The sequence below is a fragment of the Sminthopsis crassicaudata genome, chromosome 1, assembly GCF_048593235.1.
Source record: "Sminthopsis crassicaudata isolate SCR6 chromosome 1, ASM4859323v1, whole genome shotgun sequence".
NCBI classification, from domain to species: domain Eukaryota; kingdom Metazoa; phylum Chordata; class Mammalia; order Dasyuromorphia; family Dasyuridae; genus Sminthopsis; species Sminthopsis crassicaudata.
The window spans coordinates 10,368,450-10,393,511 of NC_133617.1; the positions used below are offsets into that span (position 1 = coordinate 10,368,450).

General features: G+C 39.3%; 1 protein-coding gene across 1 annotated transcript; it reads left to right on the forward strand.

The window, feature by feature from the left end:
* Positions 1 to 1,106: 1,106 nt before the first annotated feature.
* LOC141557255 (uncharacterized) lies at positions 1,107 to 20,804 on the forward strand. The gene is made up of 6 exons (XM_074292666.1): positions 1,107 to 1,218; positions 10,407 to 10,497; positions 11,416 to 11,542; positions 12,228 to 12,332; positions 16,952 to 17,126; positions 17,500 to 20,804. The coding sequence occupies exons 2-6, from the start codon at positions 10,462 to 10,464 to the stop codon at positions 18,449 to 18,451; spliced, it is 1,395 nt and encodes a 464-aa protein (XP_074148767.1). The 5' UTR covers positions 1,107 to 1,218; positions 10,407 to 10,461; the 3' UTR covers positions 18,452 to 20,804.
* Positions 20,805 to 25,062: the final 4,258 nt, after the last annotated feature.

Genomic DNA, 25,062 nt, shown 5'->3' on the forward strand with positions numbered 1-25,062 from the left:
TCTCTGCACCTTTGCCTAAGTTGTGCTGGATGCCTTGAATGCCCTTCCTCCTCATCTCCACAGCTTAGTGTCCTTATCTCCACCAAAGCTCGAACTTGGTCCTTCCTCCTCCCTGGGGCTCATTCCAACCCCTACTCCTACTACCTCAGTCACTAGTGTGCAGGCCCCCGGATTTTCCCCTGTCCATATTGTCCGTACTTATTGATATGTATCCAAGATGTGTGTATAACTCAGCTACTTTGGGAGGCAGTAGCTTCCTCCTGCTTGGAGGTCTTTGAGCAGAGATGGAGGACTTGACCATTAACCAGTGATGTTATAGTGGGGCTTCCTTTGCAGTCATGGGGTCCAAAATTGTCCAATCTCTAAGAAAACCCACTGAGGCGGCAGAGCTCCGAGTGAATAACCATTTATTAAAGGGACGGGACCCCTTCAATGAACAGGACGTCGGGTCTTCCTCGTGATCTGAGATGCCATGCTTCTCCAGGGCCTTACTTTTGTAGGCCTTGAAAATTGGGCACTCGGAAAAGGCAAGCAGGAAAACAGAATTGTTGGACTTTGCGGGTGACCCTGGGGAGGATAATGTATCCGTAGGATGTGGAGGGGGAGGACGTCACGGAATCAGCAAGTTAAGTCTTCATGCGCTGGTAGGTGAGAGACTTTTTTCTACTTTTAATTTGTCCAGCCAACATTCTTACCCAGGGAACCAAGCGTAATTGCATGACCTGGGCACGGCATGGCTTTCAACATATACTGTCTTTGCAATATTTTTCAGCAATTGGGCTAAAATAATTTGAAAATCCCCTTTAGAAAGCCACGTGGGGGGGGGGGGCAGCTAGATGGCACAGTGGATAGAGCACCAACCTTGAATTCAGGAGGACCAGAGTTCAAATATGGTCTCAGACACTTAACACTTCCTAGCTGTGTGACCCTGGGCAAGTCACCTAACCCCAGCCTCAGGGGTGAAAAAAAAAATTTAGGGAATGAAAGCTGAGGTTAGAGAAGACATTGGGGCAGTCCCGAGAAGGCCATCGAACTACATCTCCCAGAAGTCCCTGCGGCCTATGAAGGGTTGGGCCAGTCCCCCCCAAAGCGACTTCCGGAAAGTACGCCCCTTCCAGATCCTATCTTCTCCTTCCTGGTGATCAGCTCTGCTTCGTTCGGGCCTCGCCGCAAGCGTGTGGCCGGGGACTGGCCAGGCCGGGGAGGGACGAGAAGGAGGTAGGCCCGGGCAGGCGCAGGTGTGCGAGGGTGGGGGAGAAGGCGGAACTTCAGCCTCCAGGCTTTTCACGCTCCTTCCCTCCCCCTTGGCTTAGGAGGAGAAGAGGAAAGGGCAGACGCGCAGGAGCATGCGCAGTTTCCTAAAATCGCCACCAAAAGTCCACGCCCTCTATTTGAAGTCAGTAGCCCATTGGCTAAGGCGGGGCGGAGTTAGGTCTGAGGCCCAATCAAAGGCTCCGCAGCTGCTTGAGCAGGCCGGATTCTAGCTCTGCCGAGAATGGGATAATCTGCATAGTTTCTCCCACCCCCCTCCAAGATGATCGCTCCGCCCCTTCCTTAGTCTAAACGCCATTGGACAGAGCACAAGGATTGGGTTAAGGTCAAGATCCAATCAGATGCCACTGTCGCCCTGGCAGCCTTGATTCTCATTCTGAGAATGGCAAATCCGTGAGAGAGTTTTTCTCTTGAGCCCTGTCGAAAGATTGCCACACCCTGCGTGACTTGACTACCATTGGACAGTTAGGGGGCGGGATTAGAGTTTTTGCCCAATAAGAAGCGTATTTGCTATCCTGTCCCGCCCCCATCCCATTCTAGGTGTTCTACTAGGTGACTTCCCTCTGCTCCCCTCCTACCTCTCTGTCAATTCCTCAGGCCTTTGATAGGCTGCCCAAGTGCTCGTCCTGAGCTTGCTGCATTTATTAAGTGCCTGTTGTATGTCCCAGCCCGGGGCAGTGCCAGCTGTGGGGATGTACCCTATGCATGAAGCAATGAGCCGCAGGATAAAATGGTTAAAACTGGGAGTCCTGGATTCAGGTGCTGCCTGAACACCTTCAGAACAGTTACCTGCCAGTGTCCTGTAGGGGGTATTTAAAGAAAGAAAAATACCCATGCAATATGTGTGTGTGTGTGTGTGTGTGTGTGTGTGTGAGATGGGGGTGGGGGAAGGAGGTGGAGAGCAAATGGGTATTTCAGGAGGCCCGATGAAAGTCTGTCTGTGGGCAGCTGGCTGGTGGAGAAGTGGCTACGGCCCCGCCTGGAGTCAGGAGGACAGTTCAAATCTAGCTGTGTGACCTGGGGGAGCCACTTCTGCCTGTTTTCTCAGCTTAAAATGGGGGTAAAAATTGTTCCTCCCAAAGTTGTGAGGCTCAAAGGAGAGGCATTTGTAGAGGAGAAGTGCTAGCTGCGATTTTCTACAGCCCTCATTTTCTCTTCATTTTCTCCTGTTCCTCTGTCTCTCTCCCTTCCTCTTAGCTCCTTCCCTTGTTTTTTCCCTCCCATTTAATCTACCCTCAGTGGTTTCTTAGGTGCCTTTCCAGTGTTCAAGTTAATTATTCTCCTTTCCCAGCATTTTTCTCTCTTCCTAAGTTTCTTTATAGGTACAGGTTGACCTAGATGCTACTGCTGCTGTGGCAGCTGGCATAGAATATATAATAGGACATACAGAGTATAGCACAGACATCATCTTCTCTGAGTCTCTTATGAGGTGTTATTCCCATTTTATACATGAGGAAACTGAGGTTTTAAGAATTAAGGACCTGGGGCAGCTAGGGGGCGCAGTGGATAGAGCACCAGCCCTGAATTCAGGAGGACCCGAGTTCAAATGTGGCCTCAGACACTTAACACTTCCTGGCTGTGTGACCCTGGGCAAGTCACTTAACCCCAATTGCCTCAGAGAGAAAAAAAAAGAATTAAGGACCTGCTCAGAGATGCCAGAAGCAGGGTTTGAAGCCAGAATTTGTGGCTCCAAGGCTGGTGCATCTTAGATTCCTTTTGAATGGTTGAATTTTGTGCTTCTGTGGTTTCTCTCCTCTCCCTTTCCTCATTTTTCTTTCCCTTTCTTCAAATGCTTCTCTGTCAGTCCTAGGCCCTAGCAATACAAAGGTGGAAATAAGCAGTCCTTCAGAACCCTCACATTGTCCAAAAGGGGTGGGGAACGGGACAGAAAACGTGTGTGTCAGTAATGAAACACACAACACAGGCAATGCAGGTTTGGGGGAAGAGCCTCAACCCCAAGATGACCCTGGAGCTGAGCTCTGAAGGGAGCTAGGGTTCTGAGAGGTATTTGTGAGAGGGAGAGCATTCCAGGTCCAGGTGGAAGATGAACCATTGTGTACAGGGACATTTTGTCTAGATTTAGAGCATACAAACGGGAGTCATAGAAAGAAATACAAAGAAAGCATGGGTCAGCTGATGAAGAGCCTTATTTGGTTGTTGACCTAAATGACATCATTTTCTTCGGGTCAGAATACAGTGTGTCCCATTGTGATGAATCAAACTGGTACGAGCTCCAGAGGCTGTCCCACAGGCTGGACACAGAGAGCTCGCAGAAGATCTGGGCTGCAGCTGTCTCTCAGTGTGTGCATCATGAAGGGCCCTAAATGGCTGATAGAGGAATCTGTATTTTATGCCAGAGGTAGCACTCTGAAGCTCTCTGAAGAAAAGGATGCTTAGGAATATTGGTGCAGACGCTGTGTGGTAATGCAGTGGAGTCAAGGAGGTAGTTAGAAAGTTATTGCCAGAGGAGCAGGAAGTGGCCTGAGTTCTCCCCAGTATCCCTTGGAAACAACATTAAATCAAACCTCTAAAAGAATTCTGGAGCAACAGAACTACAAAAAGATGGAGTAAAACAATTTTCTAGCCCAACATGACTTAGAAGGACTTCAGGAAAGGAGAACACAGCCCAACCCAATAGTGTCGTGGCAATCCACAGAGCAGATCAGCAACTGAGACTCCCTCAGGCCTGGCTTAGCAGGCCATGGCCCGGCAGGCCAGCTGTGAGGTCCTCCCAGGCTTGGTGCAGAAGGCTGGTTGCCTTTGTGCTCTGTGCCCCAAGTGCAGAGCTCAACTTAAAAAGCCATTTAAAAAAAAAAAAAAAAAAAAAAAAAAAAGATGAGCAAGGAACAAATAAGAACCTTAACCATAGTTACTATGTTGACAGAAAAAAATCAAAACAAATTCAGAAGTGTCAAAAGGCCTTTGTATAAAACCTCAAAGAGAAATATGGTTGGTCTTGGCTAAAAAGCCTTCTTGGAAGAGTCAAAAAGAATTTCAAAAGCCAAGTTAAAGATAGAAGAAAAATTAGGAAAAAAATGAGAGATATGCTGCGAAGGTCTGGTCTAGCTCTTCTTGTCAGGATAAGCAAATGTCCTTGCCCCACGTTGGGCGCCAATTGTAACGAGCTGTCGTCTCCAGAAGCTGCTGGATCACTCTCTGGGAAGAGATCTGCTGTGTCTACTCAAATCTCTCCGACAGATTCTTCTTCCTGTAACGAACCGTTGTCTCCAGGCAGTTGCTGTTAACTCTTGTCCAAAGAAGTGACTTCCCTTCCTGCAGAGAGCCCCGTCAGGCCTGATGTAATGCAGAGAGTCTTCTCTTCTTGGTTCCTGGCTCTGAATCTCCTCCAGCTCTTATCCTTCTCCAGGCCGATCTGCTCTCTGCGCCCAGTGCTATCTCTTTTTATCCTCCCAGAGAATGGGCGTGGGATAATGCAAGGGCTTCTGGGAAGAACCACCCCAGCCAATGAGCTTGCCCCCTCTATCAAGTCAACCTGAGTTCTCACCTTGTAATTGTCCAGAAAACCTGAGTTCTCACTTAGTAATCCTAACAATATGCGCGACAGAATCAATAGCTTGGGAAACAAAGGACAAAACTTGACTGAAGATAATAATTCATTAACAATAAAGATTAACCAAATGGAAAAGGAAGTAAAAAAGCTAACAGAAGAAAATAATTCTTTAAAAGCTAGAATTGGATAAGTGGAAGCTAATGTCTCTATGAGATATCAAAAATTAGTCAAAGTCAAAGGAATGAAAAAATAGAAAAACACACACACATATATATGTATATATGTAAAATACCTCTTGGGGGGGGGGGGAATCAAACAACCTGGAAAACAGATCCAGGAGAGATCATTTAAAACTTATTAGATTACCTGAAGGCCATAATAAAAAAAAAAAAAAAAAAAAAAAAAAGCCTGGAAACATCTTTCAAGTAATAATCAAGGAAATCTGCCCTGAATCCTAGAACCAGAGAAGAAAAAAAGTCATTAAAAGTATCCACCAATCGCCTCCTAAAAGAAATCCCAAAATGAAAACTCCAAGTAATATTGTAGTCAAATTCCAGAATTATCAGGTCAAGAAGAAAATAACTGCAAGCAACCAGAAAGGAATAATTGAAATAGCATGGAGCCACAGTCAGGACTATTAGGATTTAGCAACTTCTATATTAAAGGATCACAGGGCTTGGATCATAAAATTGCAGGAGGGAAAGGAGTTTGGATTATATCCAAGAATAAACCACCCAGCAAAACTGAACATAATCTTTTAGGAGAGAAGATTAATAAAAATAAATAAAAATTTAATTAAAAAAAATTCATTTCTCATGAAAAGATGAGGCTGAACAGAAATTCCCCCCCCCCCCTGAGGCTGAGGTTAAGTGACTTGCCCAGGGTCACACATCTAGGAAGTTTTGTGTCTGAGACCAGATTGGAACTCGGGTCTTCCTGAATTCAAAGCTGGTGCTCTATCCACTGCACCACCTAGCTGCCCCTGAACAGAAAATTTAAACTTCAAATACTCAAGAGTATTTAAAACTCCAGAGAAGCACAAAAAAGTAAACAGGAAAGAAAAAAAATCAAACAAATCATGTTATTCAATAAGATTAAACTGTTTACACCCCACATAGGAAGATGGTACTTGTAACTCTTGAGAACTGTATTTTTATTATGGCAGTTAGAAAGGGTATGTGTATATATATATATATATATATATATATATATATATATATATATATATATATATATATATATATATATATATATATATATATACATATAAAGGGCATGTCATTTAAGTAATGATGTGGAAAAAAGTAAGGGATAAAAAAGTCTTGTACTGGAATAAGAGGAAAGGGGAAACAAAGAAGGTAAATTACATCTCATGAAGAGATACAAAAAAAATCTATTATAATAGAAGGGTGATTATTGTGTTTGACTCTTACTTTCATCAAATTTGGCCCAAAAAGGGAATAACATACACACGAAGATATAGAAATTTATCTATATATAGTAGAAGGAGAAAAGGAAGGGAATGGCTAGAAGGGAGGGCAGAAGTAGGAAGGGAGAGGGGAAAAGAGGCATGGCTGATAGAATAGAGGACAAATTGAGGGAGGCTGTGGTGAGAAGCAAAATATTGGTGAGAGAGACAGGGTGAAAGGAGAGAGAAAAGTATAAATGGGGGGGGGGAGATAAGATGAAGAAAAATACATAGATAGTAATTATAACTGAATGTGAATGGGATGAATTCTCCCATGAAATTCTCCCATGGATAGTGGATTAAGTCCTACAATATGTTGTTTACAAATGGATTAAACATGTTATTTAAATATGTTATTTACAAGAAACACATTTGAAACAAAGAGAAATACACAGAGTAAAGGTAAAAGACTGAAGAAAGTTTCTTAGGCTTCAGCTGAAATTTAAAAAAAAGAAGGAGTAGCAATCCTGATTTCATACAAAGCAAAAGCAAAAACAGATTTAATTAAAAGAGATAGGGAAGGAAACTAAATCTTGATGAAGGTACCATAGACAATGAAGTGGCATCAATATTGAACATATATGCACAAGGTGGTATAGCATCCAAATTCTTTTCTGAAGGTTTTTAATTTAAAACTAAAATAGAAAAAGAAAAAAAAGTGCCGTATGCACAGCACAACATGAGAGGATTCAAAATATGAGACAATAAATTTCCATTTCAAGAAAGCCTATATTATACTACACATTATATTCAGAGCTGTCTACCTTTTCTTTGCTTTCCTATAGATTTTTTTGTTCTCAGCTGTGCACTTTTTCCTTTATTATTTTTCACCCTTTCCTCCCTCACTACCTTTCTCAAGAAGTATATAAATGTGAGATATACATATATATCTATATCTCTAATCATACATATAGCTATATTCATGTATATTTATATAAGGCTGTCCTCTGCTTATTTAAAGCTCTTTCTCTGAAGGTGGGTAACACCATCTTTCATAAATCCAAATTTTTCTAAATCCCTCAACTCATCATTTTCTACCACAACAATATACCAACCTTATATGAAGCAGTTTAAAATAGCTTTGATTAATATGGCTGACATAGTATAATTTACCTATTTTTTCTCCTTTGATTAAATTTATTTTAGCTTTAACTTTGAGGTCAATGATTGCTATTCCTACCTTCTTCTAATCAATTCTGCTCCTGGTCATTATTATTATGTTTATATATACCTCTTATTTCCTATCCTCGATGACTCTTTTGCTTCACTTCTACTTTCTTTGGTGTTACTAAATTACCCTGCCTCCAAAAATCACTCCCTTATTTTTTCCTCCCAGTCTTTCCCTCCCTCTTTACCCCATTCCCATTAATCTGTCCTATTTCTGTTACTGTACATTCTTTTTTATAATCATTTCCTTATCCTATACCCCGCCTCTTATTCTTTATACATTTAAAAGACTTTTATACCCTTGTAGATGTTCCCTCTTTAACCCATTCTTTCAACTAAAAGAGCTAGAAAAAGAAACAAGTTTTAAATCTCTAAATATCAAATTAGAAATTTTGAAAATCAAAAAAGATATCATAAAGTTGAAAATAAGAAAACTATTGAAACTAATAGAAATAAGAGCTACTGTTTTTGAAGAAAAAAACCAATGAAATAAATCAATTTTAGGCTAATTTGATTAAAAAGAAAAGAAAAACAAATTACCAGTATCAAAAATGAAAAGGGTGAATTCAGTACCAGAAAAGAGGACATTAAAAGAATAATAAGGAGCAATTTTGTCCAACTGCATGCCAGTAAATCCGACAATCTAAGTGAAATGGATGAATATCTACAAAAATATAAATTGCCCAGATAAACAAAAAGGGAAATAAAACTCTTAAGCTCACTTTAGATGAACTCAAGAAAAAATCTCCAGCATCAGATGGATTCACAAATGAATTCTACCAAACATTTAAAGAACAATTAATTCTAGTACCACATAAACCATTTAGAAAAATAAATAAAGGAATCTTCCAAATTCTATTTATGACATAAGTGTGATGCTATTCCTGGTTCAGGTATCAGCCATCTGGTGTGAACCAAAATAGAGAAAGTTTCCCTAACAAATATTGATGCAAAAATTAAAAAAAAAAAGCTTTTGGCAGTGAGATTGCAGTAATTTATTATCAGGAAGGATAATAAACTATGACTAGGTGGGATTTATATCAGGAATGACTGGCTGGTTCAATATTAAAAAAAATAAATAAAACCTGTCAGCATAATTGACCATATCAATAATAAAGCTAAGAGAAATTATATGATTATCTCAATAGATGCAGAAAGAACTTTTGACAAAATACAGCATCCCTTTCTATTAAAAATCCTAGAAAGCATAGTAGTAAATGGGGTTTTCCTTAAAATGATAAAAGTATCTAAAACCATGTAGCAAGGATTATATGTAATGAGGATAAGTTAGAAGCCTCAGTATGATCAGGGAGAAGCAAATATGCTCATTATCACTACTGTTATTTAATATTGTACTAGAAATGTTAGCTTCAGCAATAAGGGAAGAAAAAGAAATAGAAAGAATTCGAATTAGGCAGCAAGGAAACAAAATTGTCATTCTGCAAATGGTAGGATTGTGTATTTAGGAAATCCTAGAGCATCAACTTAAAAAAATTGAATAATTAATTTTAGCAAAGTTTGGGATATCAAATAAACCCATAATAAATGATCAGCAATTCTTTAGATTACTTATAAAGCCCAGCAGCAAGAGATAGAGAAATTCCATTTAAAATAACTGTAAACTAAATAAAATATTTGGGAGTCTACCTGCCAGAACAAACATAGGAACTATGTGAACACAATTACAAAACATTTCACTCAAATAAATCCAGTTCTAAATAATTGGAAAAATATCAGTTACTGAGCTATTATAATAAAAATGACAATTCTACCTAAATTTATTTATTCAGTCCCAATCAAACTAGCAAAAAAAAAAAATAGAAAAAATAATAATTCATGTGGAAAAATAAAGCAAAGGAAAGTGGCCTAACCATATTGGATTTAAAATTATATTACAAAGCAACAATCACCAAAATTATTTGGTTGAAATAGAGTGGTAGATTAGTGAAATAAGTTAGGAACACAACATATAGTAGTAAATGATTGTAATACTCTACTGTGTGATAAGCCCAAAGATTCCAGCTTCTGGGATAAGAATTCACTCTTTGACAAAAAGTTCTGGGAAAACTGAAAAAACACTATGGCAGAAACTAAGCAAAGACAACATCTTACTTATATCATATACCAACATAAGATCAAAATGGGTATGTGATTTAAGTATAAAGGTGATACCATCAGCAAATTAGGAGAAAAAGGAATAGTTTATCTGTCAGATCTATGGAGAAGGGAAGAATTATGACCAGAGACAGAAAAATTATGTAATGCAAAATAGATAATTTTGATTACATTAAAAAGATTTTGCACAAACAAAGCCAATGCAAACAAGATTAGAAGGAAATGGAAATCTGGGAATCAGTTTTTACAGTCAGTATTTCTGATAAAGGCATCATTTGTCAAATATAAAAGAGTAAAAAGGTAAGCCACTCTCCAATTAATAAACAGTCATAAGATATGAAACAGGCAGTTTTCAAACTAAGAAATTAAAGTTATCACTTTCTCTCTACCAAGATGATTCATAAAGTAATGTGTATTAAAAGTAAATACATTTTTAAGAAATTAATGTTTAAAACTATCATTACTTTGGAAAAACAAAATACTATTGATGAAAAAGAAATTAAAGCTCTGTATAGTCATATGTAAAACTCTTGATTAGAAAAATGAAAATTAAAACAATTCTGAGGTACCACCTCATAACTATCAGATTGGTTAATATTAAAAAAAAAAAAAAAAAAAAAAGGAAACTGGTAAATGAATTACACCCATTGCAGATGAGAAAACTGAGGCTGACTGACACAGTGAATTTTAAGGATGGGCCCAGATGGAGGGTGGTGGTTCCTAGGCCATCGAAGAAGAGACTATTTCCTTTCTGCCCCCCATAGTCAGTGTGTGGTCTGCCCTCCTGACATTTTTCTAATTCCCATCTAACCCTGGAGCTGTGGGGGCTTCCCAGGCCAGACCCTGTGCTCATTGCTCCCTTTTCTTCCCCAGCTCGGTCTTCTAAGGAATCTGCCCTTCCTCCCCACAGAGCAGCATCTGGCACGACATGGCCCCTGACTACCTGACTTCCAGGGCCCAGCAGGTGAGTTAACTTACTTTTGAAGGGACTTCATATGGACACATATCTTTGCTATATCCTGGGACCCGAGACATTGGGGCCATTCCTGACTCAAAGAGGAAGGGCTGGAAGGGCTCTCTGAGGGAACTGAAGCGTGAGGAGGGGAGGCACTTCCCCAGGGAGAAGTAGAGCCAGAGCGGATATCTCAGCCAGCCCCACATGGGGCCTTGTTTGCCTTGCCTAGCATCCATCGCTTCTCCATCCCTGTGGACATTTGTTCATTTGGGACAGGGTTCAGAACTCAGGAATATGGCTGATCTCTGAGGGATACAGAAGAAATGTGAATATAACAGCAACAGCAAATGCTGATCGGGGATGTGGGGCAGACAAAAACACAGGCTCATCATCAGGGAAATTGTCCAAGCATTGGAAGGAATGCTGACCCACTGAAATGGTCACTGAGCCCTGTGGGAGATGTTTGGTCAGGAGCAGGTTAGACTGCAGCAGGGGCCTGGATGTGGGCTCCCAAGTTTGTTTTTGTTTTTTTTACCATTTTGTTAACTATATTTCACTGTCACTGGTATCCTTGTTCACTAACCATCATTGTGAGAAGGGTCCAGGACCCCCAGGTTAAGAAGTCCCGGGCTAGGTAGATGATATCAGTTAAATTGTGGTCAGCAATGTTTATATCATGTTACTTCTGGACTTGGGAACCAGAAAGGTAGGGAATTGTCACCTCCATCATTCCTTCCACATCTGGGCCACCAAGCAGGAGCTTTGTGGCCTGCTTTAGAATCCAGGGCAAACTTAGGCACACAGTAGGTGCCCACTAAATAACTGGCCTGTGGGCTCTGAGCTCCACTCCTCCCCATCCCCCTTCTGTCTTCCCAGAACCATCCCCCAGCCAGGTGTAGGGTACCCACTGGATGTCTGTCCTTTCAGGAGTTGGTGACGTTCCAGGATGTGGCGGTGGACTTCACCCTGGAGGAGTGGGGCTTTCTGGGCCCTGCTCAGAGGGAGCTTTACCAGGAGGTGATGCTGGAGAACTACTGGAACCTGGTGTGCCTGGGTGAGGACCGCTGGCCCTGGGCTTCCTCCACAGCAGGAGGCTCAATTCCTTCCTCTCTTCATGCTGGGGGGGGGGCTGTCACGGTGGCCATTTTGGCAAGCAGAGACCAGACGTTTCAGAGAAGCCTTTTGTGCTCGCACAGAAGGTCCTGCTCCATCTCCCAGTCTTTGGTTTCCACACTTGGAAACTGGCAGTTTGTGTTGGCCATGGGTTTGTTCCTTTCCTGCTTCCTGCTACTTCAAGTCAAAGATTCTCTCCTAAAATACCAGGCCGGCTTCCTGAAGGGATGCTTATTTTGGAGTCTGGGAACTTGGTTAGGGATTTTTTTTGGGGGGGAGGTGTTAGATTTTAGGCATCATACTTCACTAACACCGGTTTGGTTTTTTTTTAATAATTATTTTATGCATTTTAAAATACTCTTTTCAGAAGAGCTCAACAGGTTTCAGCAAACTGCCAGAGGCTCCTAGACCCGGAAGCATTAAAGAACGCTATAGTTTCCCATCCTCATAGTATTTTCTATCAGAGCCCAAATCAGCTCTAGAACACCTTCCCACTGAACTTCCTTCTGGGCTCACTTTCCTCCTCTCAGGCCCGCTCAGCAGCCTCCCCTTCCCCCCAAATCTGAGAGAGGGGGAAAGATGACATTGTTATCTGAACCCAGCACTTTCCCATTTGTATCGAGCAGGGCTTGTGATTTCCAAACCAAACATGATCAATCTGCTGGAACAAGGCCGGGCACCCTGGACCCTTGAGGAAGAGGTCCTAAGCGGCACCTGTGGAGGGGAGCCAGGTGAGTCAGGGAGGAAGCCTGTGGATGGGATCAGGGAACCCCATGGGGAAATCCGCAGGCACTGTCTGGGCTCAGCACCCTCAGAGAAATGATCTAGCACCTAAGCCAAGCATTTTCCCAACATCTCTTCACTCATAATGTTTTTTTTTTAGTCTTGGGTCAAGAGGTACTTTCCACAAGAAACCGGCCTTTCTCTTCCCTTTTTCTTTGGAGAGAACATGAGACAAACATCTAGAGCCCTTCCTTGAGCCACTGAGTCATTCTTTGAATTTTTTCAGGAAAAATTTCTATTCGATGCAATCATTTTCGTGATTCATTTTTAACTTTAATATCAAACATTCACATAACTTATCTGCACAAATTATGTTAACTTGGCAGCTTTAATATTCAGCATTAAAAGAACTAGGAAGATGAATATATCAACATATTGATATTAATATTCAACATTGAAAGAACTAATTAGATTAATATAGCATCAATATTTTGACATTAATCTTAATATTCGGCATTAATATGGTAAAGCTAATTTCAAAGCCGTTTGTATCATCTACAAGGAATTTCAGTGCATACAATGCCCTCCTTCTCCAGCCCACACTTAGCTGTCTTGTTCATTCATTCCTCGTCCCCTTTTGCTTTTATGTGGCCTCATGTATCCTGTGGATTTGCTGTGTCCTTTTTGCTACTTTGCATGATTTCCAGATATTTTTCTCCAAGACATTTGGAATTAAGTGCTTTTCCCAGGGTCACACAGCTATATATATATAATATATTAAGTGTTGGAGGCCAGATTTGACCTCAGCTCTATCCACTGCACCATCTAGCTGTCCCACAGATTTCTTTATATTCTTTCTGCTTATCCACTTGAATTACACTGTAGTGTGCTGTAATTACATTATCTTGCAGTTGCTAGCACACTAGCGTTTTCCTTTCATGACCAGACTCCCAGGATAAAGGCTCATCACCTCCATTTCTTTCTCACTTCTCAGCCCTTTGCACTGTGCCCTAATAGCAGATCACCGTCTCCTCTCTACCACAAACATACTGTCTGTTTAAAAGTTGCTAATTTAACACAATAGTGGCCACAAATGCCCGTTTGGTTCTGTATCTCCGTCCAGCCATTGTGGTCTGTGCAGCCAAAAGCTGGCCCCCAGTCTTTTCTTTATGAATGTACTCATTTTCTCCGGGGCTAATACCATTTAATGTGCTCAGAACCATTTCCTTTGTCTCTTGTCCTTTCTTCCATTTGGGGACAGGCTGTAGCTTTTCTTCTAATCGGATCCAACATGAGAAGAATTGACAAGTCACTTACTAGGCCCTGGGGACACAGGTAGAAGTCGAGAAGGTTCTGTGGGAGGCAGGAAGGTTTCAGCAGATAAGGAACAAAGCAGTGTGACAGTTTCAGCAACAAGGAGACTGTACTAAGAGCTCAGAGCAGGATCAGGAAAGACTTCCTCCAGGAGCTGAGCCTTCAAGAAACCATGAGAGGTTTTCCCGTTTTTATTCACAACCAAATTGCTTTCATAAGTTGGTCTAACCTTAGAACCGACAATAAAGGTCTCTCTCTCTTTTCCCATTGTTTCCCATGGCATTCTTGTTCATGTGGTCTTCCTTTGCATATAGCTTGGTGATGTTTGGGCAGCTCATCACGTCCTGAAACAGCTTGATGTTCAGAAACATTTCCTGACTTCACGCCTCATTGGGCCTCACCTTCCTGCAAATGGTGCCCAATGTTCCTGAGTTGGCCCCCGTGCCCTTCTCCCTTACAGCCCTTTAGACACTTGCCAAGAAATTATCATCTTTACCCAGTATAAGGAGTATGGCTGTTTTTTTGGGTTTTTTTTTTTTTTGTACAAGACTTGCCCTCTTTTAGCTGTCTTGTTTCTTTTTAATAAGGTAGATCCATCAAGAACCATCTTTAGGCTACCAGGTTCATCCCATTAAGTTTCAGTGTTAGGCCAAATATGGTCTCCTTGGATTGGGTCCTCTGGTCCGTTCCTTTTGCATGTTGCCTCCGCTTTGGACATGCCTGTTTGGAGGCCATGAGTTTGACCACTCTCTCTTGTATTTTGACTCCTGTGAACTGGGTATCTCCCCTATCTTCCTTTTTTAAATGCTACTTTCTATGGCACATCACTGGAAGGATCTACATGGTTGGTCTTCCCTTTCTCTCTTCCATTTTGTTTTAAAAGCCTTTCAGTTTAGATGTGCAAGTACCTGATTACCAGCCTTTGTGGTACTCAGTCTGTGGCCCGAACATTGTCATGCTTGTGTTTTAAGTAGTGAAAGTCCACATCCCACTCACAGAAAGTTTCCTCAGTGAGCCATTGACTTTTAAAAAAATCCATTTTTTTTTCATTCTTGAACTTCTGAGACTAAGCATTAGGAACGTATTGCAATTTTATATTATTATATATTAATATAATATGTGTAATATATTAATACAATATATATTAATATAATATATAATTATATATAATATACATTGTCTAATATATATTAATATAATAATCTAAATATAATAATGTTGTTATTATATTTAGATTTGGTGAATATTGATACATGGAGAAGGTATTAGCTGAGTCTAACTTGGATACTTTTAGAATAACTGAGGCCCTAAGTGCCCTAGATAGTAAGAAACATGTTTCTGTCTTTGGGCAATAGAAGCAGATATTTCCAATCAAAGAGAAAAAGGACTCCATAAGTACTTATGCAAGGGTACGGGTGTACACATCAGTTATCTTGTGATATTATGTACCTACATGATCTAGGTCTCAATTGTGCTGCATTATACTTCAGGGAATGATACTAGAAAACATTTCCAACAGTACCTATTAATAAATTGACCCAAGGAACGTGATAGTTATCATGGATGAATTATAGCTTTAACCACCCCTCAGCCCAGTGGCATTGGTAGGCCAAAAGAGAATGATCATTTTAATAACTGTTCTTGAAAAACTCCCAATTGTTATCTAGAAGAATTTATTAAATTCCCAGGACTACCAAGATCTTATTGATGTACCTGTCTTCCCTCATCCCCTACAAATTTAATTACTTTAAAAAAATTTTTTTTACAATTTATGTCAATTTAGTGATACCCAAGTAAAATAGTATGGTCTTATTTTGTATTTCTTCTATGATTAGTATTTGGAATGTGTTTTTATATAATTGTTGATAATTTGTGATTCTTTTCAAAACTATTCCTGTCCTTTGACCATTAATTTTTTCAGCATGATTTATTCTCAGGGTTCTCCATGAAGCCATGCTGCCTCTTTGAGATCACTGTTTCCTTTTCTAAAAGGTCTCTGACCTTTGGATCATCCTTGTAATGATACATTCTAGAATTTTGCTGGGAATTAACATCGAGCTTACTGACCAGTCATTTCCTGGGGTTGTCCCACACTCTTTGCATTGTTTTGCAAAGCACTGACAGGGACTCTACAATGACAGTTATCCCTTCTTTGGGTACAAACAGTTCTTACTTTTAAAATTTTACATTATACAAATTAGATTTTACATAAAAAATTGTGAACGAAATTCATTCATTTTTTAAAAATCTGTTAATTTTACTATGTACTACTCTCTTTCCCTCTCCCTCTTCCTCTCTTTCTCTCTCTCTCTCTCTCTCTCTCTCTCTCTCTTCCTCCCTCTCTCTCTCTCTTACTCTTGTTCTCGCTCATTCTCTTGCTCTCTTTCTCCACACCTGCATTTCAACCTGGTCTCCCACCCCACAACAATAACAAGAAAAAAAAATTTTTTTTTTAAAAACCCGTGTGTGAAAGCAGCACCAATGGGACTTGGCTTGAGATCTCCAGTTCAAAGAGAGGAGACTCTTTGTTCCCCTCTACCCACATGTCCAATCCCTGCTGGGCTGTCTTCTTTCACTCTGCACTGAAGTGCTGAATGTGTGTCCCCCATCATTGCATGTCCCCTGTGTCTCCTTTCTGTAAATTTATCCAACCTCCACATATCTGCTTATTCTTCCTCTCAGTTTTTGCCAGTCCCCCATATGGCTGGCCCTGGCTCCCACTTCCTCCCCTTCCTCCTCTGTCTCTGGCCTCTTCCTTTCATGGGTATATAGTCCCATTTCTACCTCCCTCCCTTTCCTCTGTTCAGCGCTAAATTTGCATTATATAAAAATTGTTTTACATGGAAATCTGAAGAATGATCCACTTACATAAAGTGGATCCTCTGTCTTCTATTATATAGTCTCATTATCTGGAACCAGTGGCTTCAACTCACAAACTTATCATAGCCTTTGGTTTCTATTTTTGTAAATGTGCAGAGTAATGATGTATAGAGAAGTATCATAGTTAGAAAGATTATTGGATTTGGAGCCATAAGATTGACACTTATTAACATGATGACACTGTGCAAGTTACTGAATCAGTCTTAGTTTCTCTGTTAGGAAAATGTAATAACTCCTTCATTCTGATATTTTGAGGATTAGTGTAACATACTTTTGTAAATTTTTATTGACTTTGTAAATATTCAGTGTCACTATAAATGATTGTTTTACCTTAAAAAAAATTGATAGTCTTTTGATGAGGGAGACAGAAGATAAGACTGAATATAATGCAGAGGAAGCAGAAACTTCTTACATTTTTAAATTTTTCTTTCAGAGTGGAAGACTGAAACTGAAACTAAGTATTCAACTCCTAATCCATTCATTTTTTGGGAACAGTCATCCCAGGAAAAACTCATAAAGGATGCTGCCTGTGTCTCCAAATTGGGAGACAGCTCTGAATGTCACTCCAGCTTAAAGAGGAAGGAGAAAAAGGAGAAGAAACATTCCAGGCAAGTAAAAATCACCCAGTGGAAAATTTTTAATGAAGCAAGATGCCATGAATTCAATCAGAATGGCAAAAAGATTTAGGACAAGTCCTTTTTTAGCTATACAGACTGTCTGTAAAAAAGAGTCTCCATAAATGTAATACAGAGAGTAAAAGTTTCAGGCAATATTCTGACCCAAGTCTATATTGACTATACAATTGCTTTTTTCTGAAAAAAAAAAAAATTTTTTTTGCAGTTTCTTCAAAGAAATTTGATAGGCAGTCCATCAGGGATAATTCAGGTCTTACAGAAAATTATGTATTATTAGAGGAAAAATTTATGAATTCAAAAGATGTGGGGAAATTGACTAGCATTCATTATTTGTTTCTTCTCATAGGGTTCATATTGGAGAGAAACCATATAAATGTAATGAATGTGGGAAGAGTTTCTGCTGGAGCATACATCTTACTCGACATCAGAGATTTCATACTGAAAAGAAATCTTATATATGTAATTATTGTGGGAAGGCCTTCTTCAAGAGTCAAGTACTTATTCAACATCAAAGAATTCACACTGGAGAGAAACCCTATGAGTGTCATGAATGTGGGAAGACCTTCCGCCAAAGCATACACCTTATTCAGCATCAGAGAATTCACACTGGAGAGAAACCTTATGAATGCAACACATGTGGAAAGACTTTCCGCCACAAAACAGGACTTATTGAACATCAGAGAATTCATACTGGAGAGAAACCTTATGAATGTAGTGAGTGTGGGAAGGCCTTTAGTCAGAGCACACAACTTAATGTACATCAGAGAAGTCACAAAAGAGAGAAACCATATAAGTGTAATGACTGTGGAAAGACCTTCTGCCAGAGCATACAACTTACTCAGCATCAACGGATTCATACTGGAGAGAAACCTTATAAATGTAATGAATGTGGGAAGAACTTTACTCAGAAGTCTGGATTTGCCTACCATCTGAGAATTCATACTGGAGAGAAACCTTATAAATGTAATGAATGTGGAAAGACCTTCCGCCAAAGCATACACCTTATTCAACATCAGAGAATTCACACTGGAGAGAAACCTTATGAATGTGATACATGTGCCAAGACCTTCCGCCATAAAACGGGACTTATTGAACATCAGAGAATTCATACTGGAGAGAAGCCTTATGAATGTAATGAATGTGGGAAGGGCTTCTACCAGAGCAAACAACTTGTTCAACATCAGAAAATTCATACTGGACAGAAATCTTATCAATGTCATGAAGGTGGGAAGACTTTTCACCAGAATATACAACTCACTCAGCATCAAAGTATTCCTACTGGAGAGAAACCTTATTAATGTAATGAATGTGGGAAAATTCCACTAGAACATACCACTCAACATCAAAGGATTCATAATGGAGAAAAAGTTTATAAATGTAACAAATGTGGGAAGGATTTTACTTGAAAGTCTGGATTTGCCTACCCTCTGAGAATTCATACTAGAGAGAAACCTTATAAATATAAAGAATGTGGGAAAACCTTCCTTCGGAAAAGAAATTTTCTCAACATTAGAGGATTCCCAATGGAGAGAAAAGTCATGAATGCAGTAAACGTGGGAAGGTCTTCTGGGAGATTACACAACTTAGTCAAATCAGAAAATTCATATTGCAGACAAACCCTATTGAAGTAATGCATGTGGGAATGCTTTTTGCAGAGTGTCCACCTTACACAACATCATAAAGTTCATTCTAAAGAAAAACCTCACAAATATAATGAATGTGGGAAGACCTTCCATCGAAGAAAGGAACTTACTCAACATCAAAGGGTTCATACTGAAGAGAAACGTTATAAATTTAAGAACATGGGAAGGTTTTCATTGGAGAAAGGAACCTACTTGCTGTTTAACTATTAACACTAGCAAGAAGACTTATGAATATAAAGTCTTGTGAAGGTAATAAACATCAGAGAATAACAGGATCTCAGGGTTGGAAAAGAACTCAGAGGTTATCTAACTGATAACTGAAAAAAAAAGCCTCCCTTTTTCAGCATGCTTATCAAGTGCTTATCTAGGCTTTCCTAGAAGACTTCCAGTGAGGGGGAACCCGCTACCTCATAAGACAGCCCATCCTATTTTTGGGTAGCTCTAATTGTGTACCAGATGGCATTGTATACTTTTATAAATATATGTCATGTATATTTACATTATAAATATATAAAGGTACTCATATAAATATGCCACATAGTATATTTATATAAAGACAAGTTTTAAAAAAAGGGTCTCTCTGAGTTTCAGATGTAGAGTGGCCTTTCCATGGCACCAGAATCCCTTATTTGTCCTTATGTGTTTGCTAACACCCAAGTGCTAACCCATTGAGGGATGTGATGAGAAAGATCAGACTGCTGAGCTGGTTCTCTGACAATGAACTCGATTTCATCTAAAAGTACCTTTCCAGAGTTGAGGGACAGCTATGTGCTGCCACAGTAGATGGAGCTTTGGGTCTGGAATCGGGAAGACTTGAATTCAAATCCATCTCAGATGTTTAGTAGCTGTATGACCTAGGTCTTCCCCTCTGCCTGTTCACTGTAAAAATGTGGGTAATAACAGCGCCTCTCCACCAGGGTTGTGTTGAGGATCAGATGAGATCAGTGTAGAGAGCGGCATAGTGTCTGGAACATAGCAAGCGCTGACTAAGTGCTTGTTTGCTTATTCCTCTGACCTTGCCAGATCAGAGCTGGGAGCTAGGAGTTCTCTATCTAGTTAGTCTCCTCCTCAGAAAAGTTACCCAGCCCCACTGCCTAGAAATAGAAATACTTCCCCTCCTAGAGATCCTCTGCTACTTAAAAAAATTACCTTCAGTGTTATTTTGTGATCTTCAGACCAAGGTGCTCCCCATGATCCTGAACTTGAACCCCATTTTGCTGTAGATGAGATGCAGTTGGGAGGATCATCAAGACCCTCAGAAGTGTTCCTTCTTATTGATCAGAGCCAAAGAGGAAAGGAAAAAAACCCCAGAAACTATTGCCTAGGCGATCTTAGATATGCAGGGTGTCCCCAGTGTCTTAGTTCAGATTTGAACAATTAAAACTTCATGATGGCTTCCTGTTTTTGAAGCATTACTCACTTAAAGTTACAGGAAAGTTTCTGGGACCCCCAGTGACAAGAGGAAGCAGTGGGGCTGGCTGTGCCCACCATTTGACTTTAATTTGGCTTCCAGGTAACTGAGGTAGCAGGAGTGGAGCTGGAGTATGGGGTGGGATGAATCAAGGAGGTGTTGGGAGCTGGTAATAGATCCCACTTTCTATACCCTAGAACCTGATTGTGATGTTGAGCCTTTAGAGAGAGGCAGTTAACACATAAGAAGGCAGCAGAAAGTTGATCACTAGAGAGATGAACTTGAGGGAAGAACCACCAATTTTAAAGGCAACCGATGCCTGTTTAATGAGAAGACTGTCTCCTCTTCATTTAGTCATTTTAGGGAAGTAGGATTTTTTTTTCCCAATAAGGAAACCTTTCTTTTAGAATCTATTCATTTTTAGTAGTTTTTTTCTTTCAAATTTCGAGTCCCAAATTCTCTCTACACCCACTGAATAGGCAAACAATATAGTATTAATTATACATGTAAAGTTGTGAAAACATTTTCATACAAAACTATGTCACAAAAATTAAAAATGAAGAAAAATAAAGTGAAAAAAGTGTGCTTTAACCTACATTCCGAGTCTATCAGATCTCTTTCAGGAAGATAGCGTTTTTTTATTATGAGTCCTTTGGAGTCGTCTTGGATCATTGTGATAGAGTAGCTAAGTCTCGATTGACATCGTTACAATATTGCTGTTACTATGTACAATATTCTGATTCTGCTCATTTCATTCTGCATCAGTTAGTATAAGTTTTCTCATGTTTTCTGAAGCCATCACTCAGGTCAAGTCAGATGGGACATTTCTATTTGGTTTTCCAAATTAAGAGGAGAATGAATTTTGACTTTTAATATGCTGAATGAAATAGCTTAGTAAAGGTATGCATACACTCTTTGTGTGAACAACAAAGTTACACACATCTTTATTAAATTGAGAATCATCTTGTGGAAATAATTGTGCATTAATGCATCAGATCAGAGAACATTCTCACATTTCATTCCTCTCCCTCAGAAGAACCTATTGTGACAGAGATGGAATTAGGTCACAAGAGTTGGGCCATTGATTGTCTTTTGCTTCAGCCTAATAGAAAATCATTCATGTTTTCAACATGTAATTCTGTCCGGTTGGCCAAGAATGGAAAAGGTATTTGATTGGATGAAATACAAGCAAGCAAGACATTACTTGTCTTCATGGAGCTTACATTTCAATGGGGAAAACTATATATATATATAAAATCAATGGGGAAATTATATATATATGGGGAAATTATATATATATATATATATATATATATATAAAATCTCAGGGATCAGTGTATTAGAACAATTGATTGTCATGTCCTTAAAGATATTGTTGTCATTAAATGGTAATATTGATCTGATTACAGTTCTCCAATCTAGATTAGAATAGGAAATGGGGGTATGTATAATATGAAAATAGCTTTGAAAGGATTGGGAGCACTTGAGATTGAATAAGAAAAGGAGATATATTTACTAGTCAGAGCCCAGAGTCACTAGGGTTGGAGAGCATATTATGGAAATGGCTGGAAAGAAGATTTTGGATTTGTAGAAGCTTTGGATGTTTTAAGAAAGAAAATGTAAGTTGATATATTTAAATATAAACCTGCTTCTGTAATTTTTCTATACAGAGAACTCAATTGTGGGGAGGGAGTCTTACTTACCCATGCTGTATCCTTCCCTCTCCAGACTCCAGAATATCAGAGATTGCTATGGGAGTTTTGATGAGACTTCATTGTGTTCATGGGCAGATGTGAAGAAGCTTTATGGAGATTAAAATTAAGATGCATAAAAGAAAGGATGGATTAAAATTAAGATGCATAAAAGAAAGGATGGATGCTGGAATATAATAACAAGAGATAACGGGTTCAGAGACTGCAGTCAGCTTTTTGAGAGGAGTAGAGTTATCTCTAAAAGCAAGGAAGGAGGAGAGAGTAAGAGCAAGATAATGCTATAAATAATTATTGATTATGAATTACTGATTACTATAGAATCTGTGAACAATAACTGAACAATTATTCTAAATTGATATATTACAAATTCTCTTGAGTTGGAGTTACAAAAATTAGTTACAAGGTCTTTAGAACTAGGACGAAATAAATAGCAGACTATATCCATTTTATAAATGTATTAAGTCACAATAGCTTTCAGACATTAGCCGGACTTTCATTCCCAGGCCTAAAATCTCCATTCCAGGCCAATTAAAGAAAGAAACCATCCTGAGTATAGATCCTAAAATGTCAACACTGCTATGTTAAGGACAATGGGCCCTTAAATCTTGGATCTTCAGACTGCAGCTTAAAGCATTTTTGCATTTAGGAGATTGATCTGCAGGGACTTTGCCATTCATAACTAACACCAGTGTGGGGGAAAAAAATCACCCCAGACGATCAAAAAGAGAAGCTGAGGCAGAGCTCCAAGCCCAAAACCCACTTTGAGCAATCTGGCTTCCTTTCAACTAATCATTCCCCAGACCTCCTCCTCGATCTGAGGCACCTCCTTCCCTCAGGGCTCTATTTTCATAGGGTTGCAAATATGCTTTAAAAAAAAAAAACAAAAAAAACCCAGCATTTCATTGGTTGCCATATAATGCATATAATTCCAGATGGGCAGTGGTTGGGCAAGAGGTGCATTCTGCTGATTATGAGCTGGATGAGCCTCTCTTGGGTTGGGCAAGCAGAGGAACTTACTTAGGGGCTGTCTATTATGCCAGCATGGAATGAGAGTGTAAAGAAAAGAAATACTTTCTCTTTTTTCTTTTTTTTTTTGAGGCTAGGGTTAAGTGACTTGCTCAGGGTCACACAGCTAGAAAATGTTAAGTGTCTGAGGCCAGATTTGAACTCGGGTCCTCCTGAATTCAAGTCTGATGCTCTATCCACTGAGCCCCCTAGCCACCCCCAATACTTTCTCATGATATTGTAGTTACACAAGTAGGCCTCATGCCTGCTACACAAGTAATTTCTATTTTATAAACATGAAGTTTGCATCTATATTTCTATAGAACTTATATAAACTATGAATTAGTCTTATACTTACTACTAGATGATTGCCTATTATTATTACATAATTACTTTCCGTCATTGCCTCCCAAAATCATAATGGACTTATTAGGGTTTGAGTAGTAGTCCCCAATAAATGGGCTTTTTTCGCCAGTTATTGCCTCTGGGATTTGGAGCAAGACCCTGAGACTTCTTTGCGAGCCATCACAGGCATAATTATCCCAAGCCCTCATAAGCTTCCCTTCCCTTTTCTGTCTTTTAATAAAAATCTTTTTTTTTTTTTGTTTTTGCTACTACTTTGATTCTGTTTGCTATGGTGTTCCCCCTAATCCTGGATTCAGGACTTGCTCCTTCCTCCACCTTACAGTTTGTAAATAATAAACAGGAAGTCCCCCCCTACATCAAGCCTAAATGTATTTCTTCTCAACTTCTACCTACTGCTCCCACTTCTGTGCTCTCTGGACAAAGCAAGCTAGTCCACTGATTCTCTTGTTCTCCGTTTCCTCATCTGTAAAAGGAGGGGATTGATCTTTGAGACATCAGATGAGATATTGGTAAAGTTCTTAACACAGTGCCTGGCACATAGGAGGCCCTAAAATGTTCCCTTCCTCCCTTTGAGGCCCCTTCAAGCCCTACCATTCATTGATCTCATAAGAACTTTCATTTAGCTATCATGTATCTACACCTTATAATATTGCTACCTGTCCCCTTTTGCTCTTGGGACTTCCTGGGAGTACAGTTTTACCTGACCTTGACCCTACCCACCTGGGGAACTTTTTGGCATTCTTGTTCCTTGACTCTTTCCAGGGTGCCCTGAATCAGGCCTCTCTTTTTGTCCCCGGATTTTCAGTCTTCTGGGGACATTCCCAGACCAAAGCCATCTCAAATTGCAAATTGTCGGCTGTTGTGAGTTGGCCTATATAGAGATATATATGAATGTATATGTGTGTATGGATATGACTATAGATGCCTATGAAGGTATATATATATATATATATATATATATATATATATATATATATATATGTGTGTGTGTGTGTGTGTGTGTGTGTGTGTGTATGAATATATATATATATATGCATGTATAATGTATGTATAAATATATCTGTGCCTAATTGTGACCTTCTTGGGGTAGGTAGGGCAGGGAGAAAAGGGGAAAAAAAGAATGAAGTAAAAAGTGCACGGCAAAAAAACAAAAGAAAACCTCCAAAAAAGCAAAGAAAAGATGAACAGCTCTGAACAGAAAAGTATAGTCTATGTCATATGGGCTCTTTTGAAATGGAAATTTATTGTTCCATATTTTAAATCCTTGCTTATGTTGTATGGTGCACATGGCAATGCTTCCCCCCCCCCCTTTTTATTTTTAATGTTCTATTTTGTATTGTTTTAAGCTTTAAATAAATTTCTTAAAAAAAAAAAAAAAACTGCACAAGACCTAGCAGCTACTACATTGAAGGACCATAGATCTTAGAATACTATATTCAGCAGTGCAAAAGAAATGGGGTTACAACCAACTTACCCAGCAAAGTTGAGTATAATCCTGAATGGGGATAGTGGGGGAAGGATATTTAACAAACTCAAACACTTTCAGTGACAAAACTTCTAGAATTATATGACATATAATATCCAGGAGATATATAAGGTATACATTAAAGTCCAAATTATAATTGAGACTATAAATGGAACAAATTTATGCATAAAATGAAAATGGATAGCAAGTTAGAATTTTGAATTCAACAATATGTTGCTTTCAAGAAACATAAAAATGAGAGATACAGAGATAGAATAAAGGGCAGGAGTAGAATTTAGTATACAAA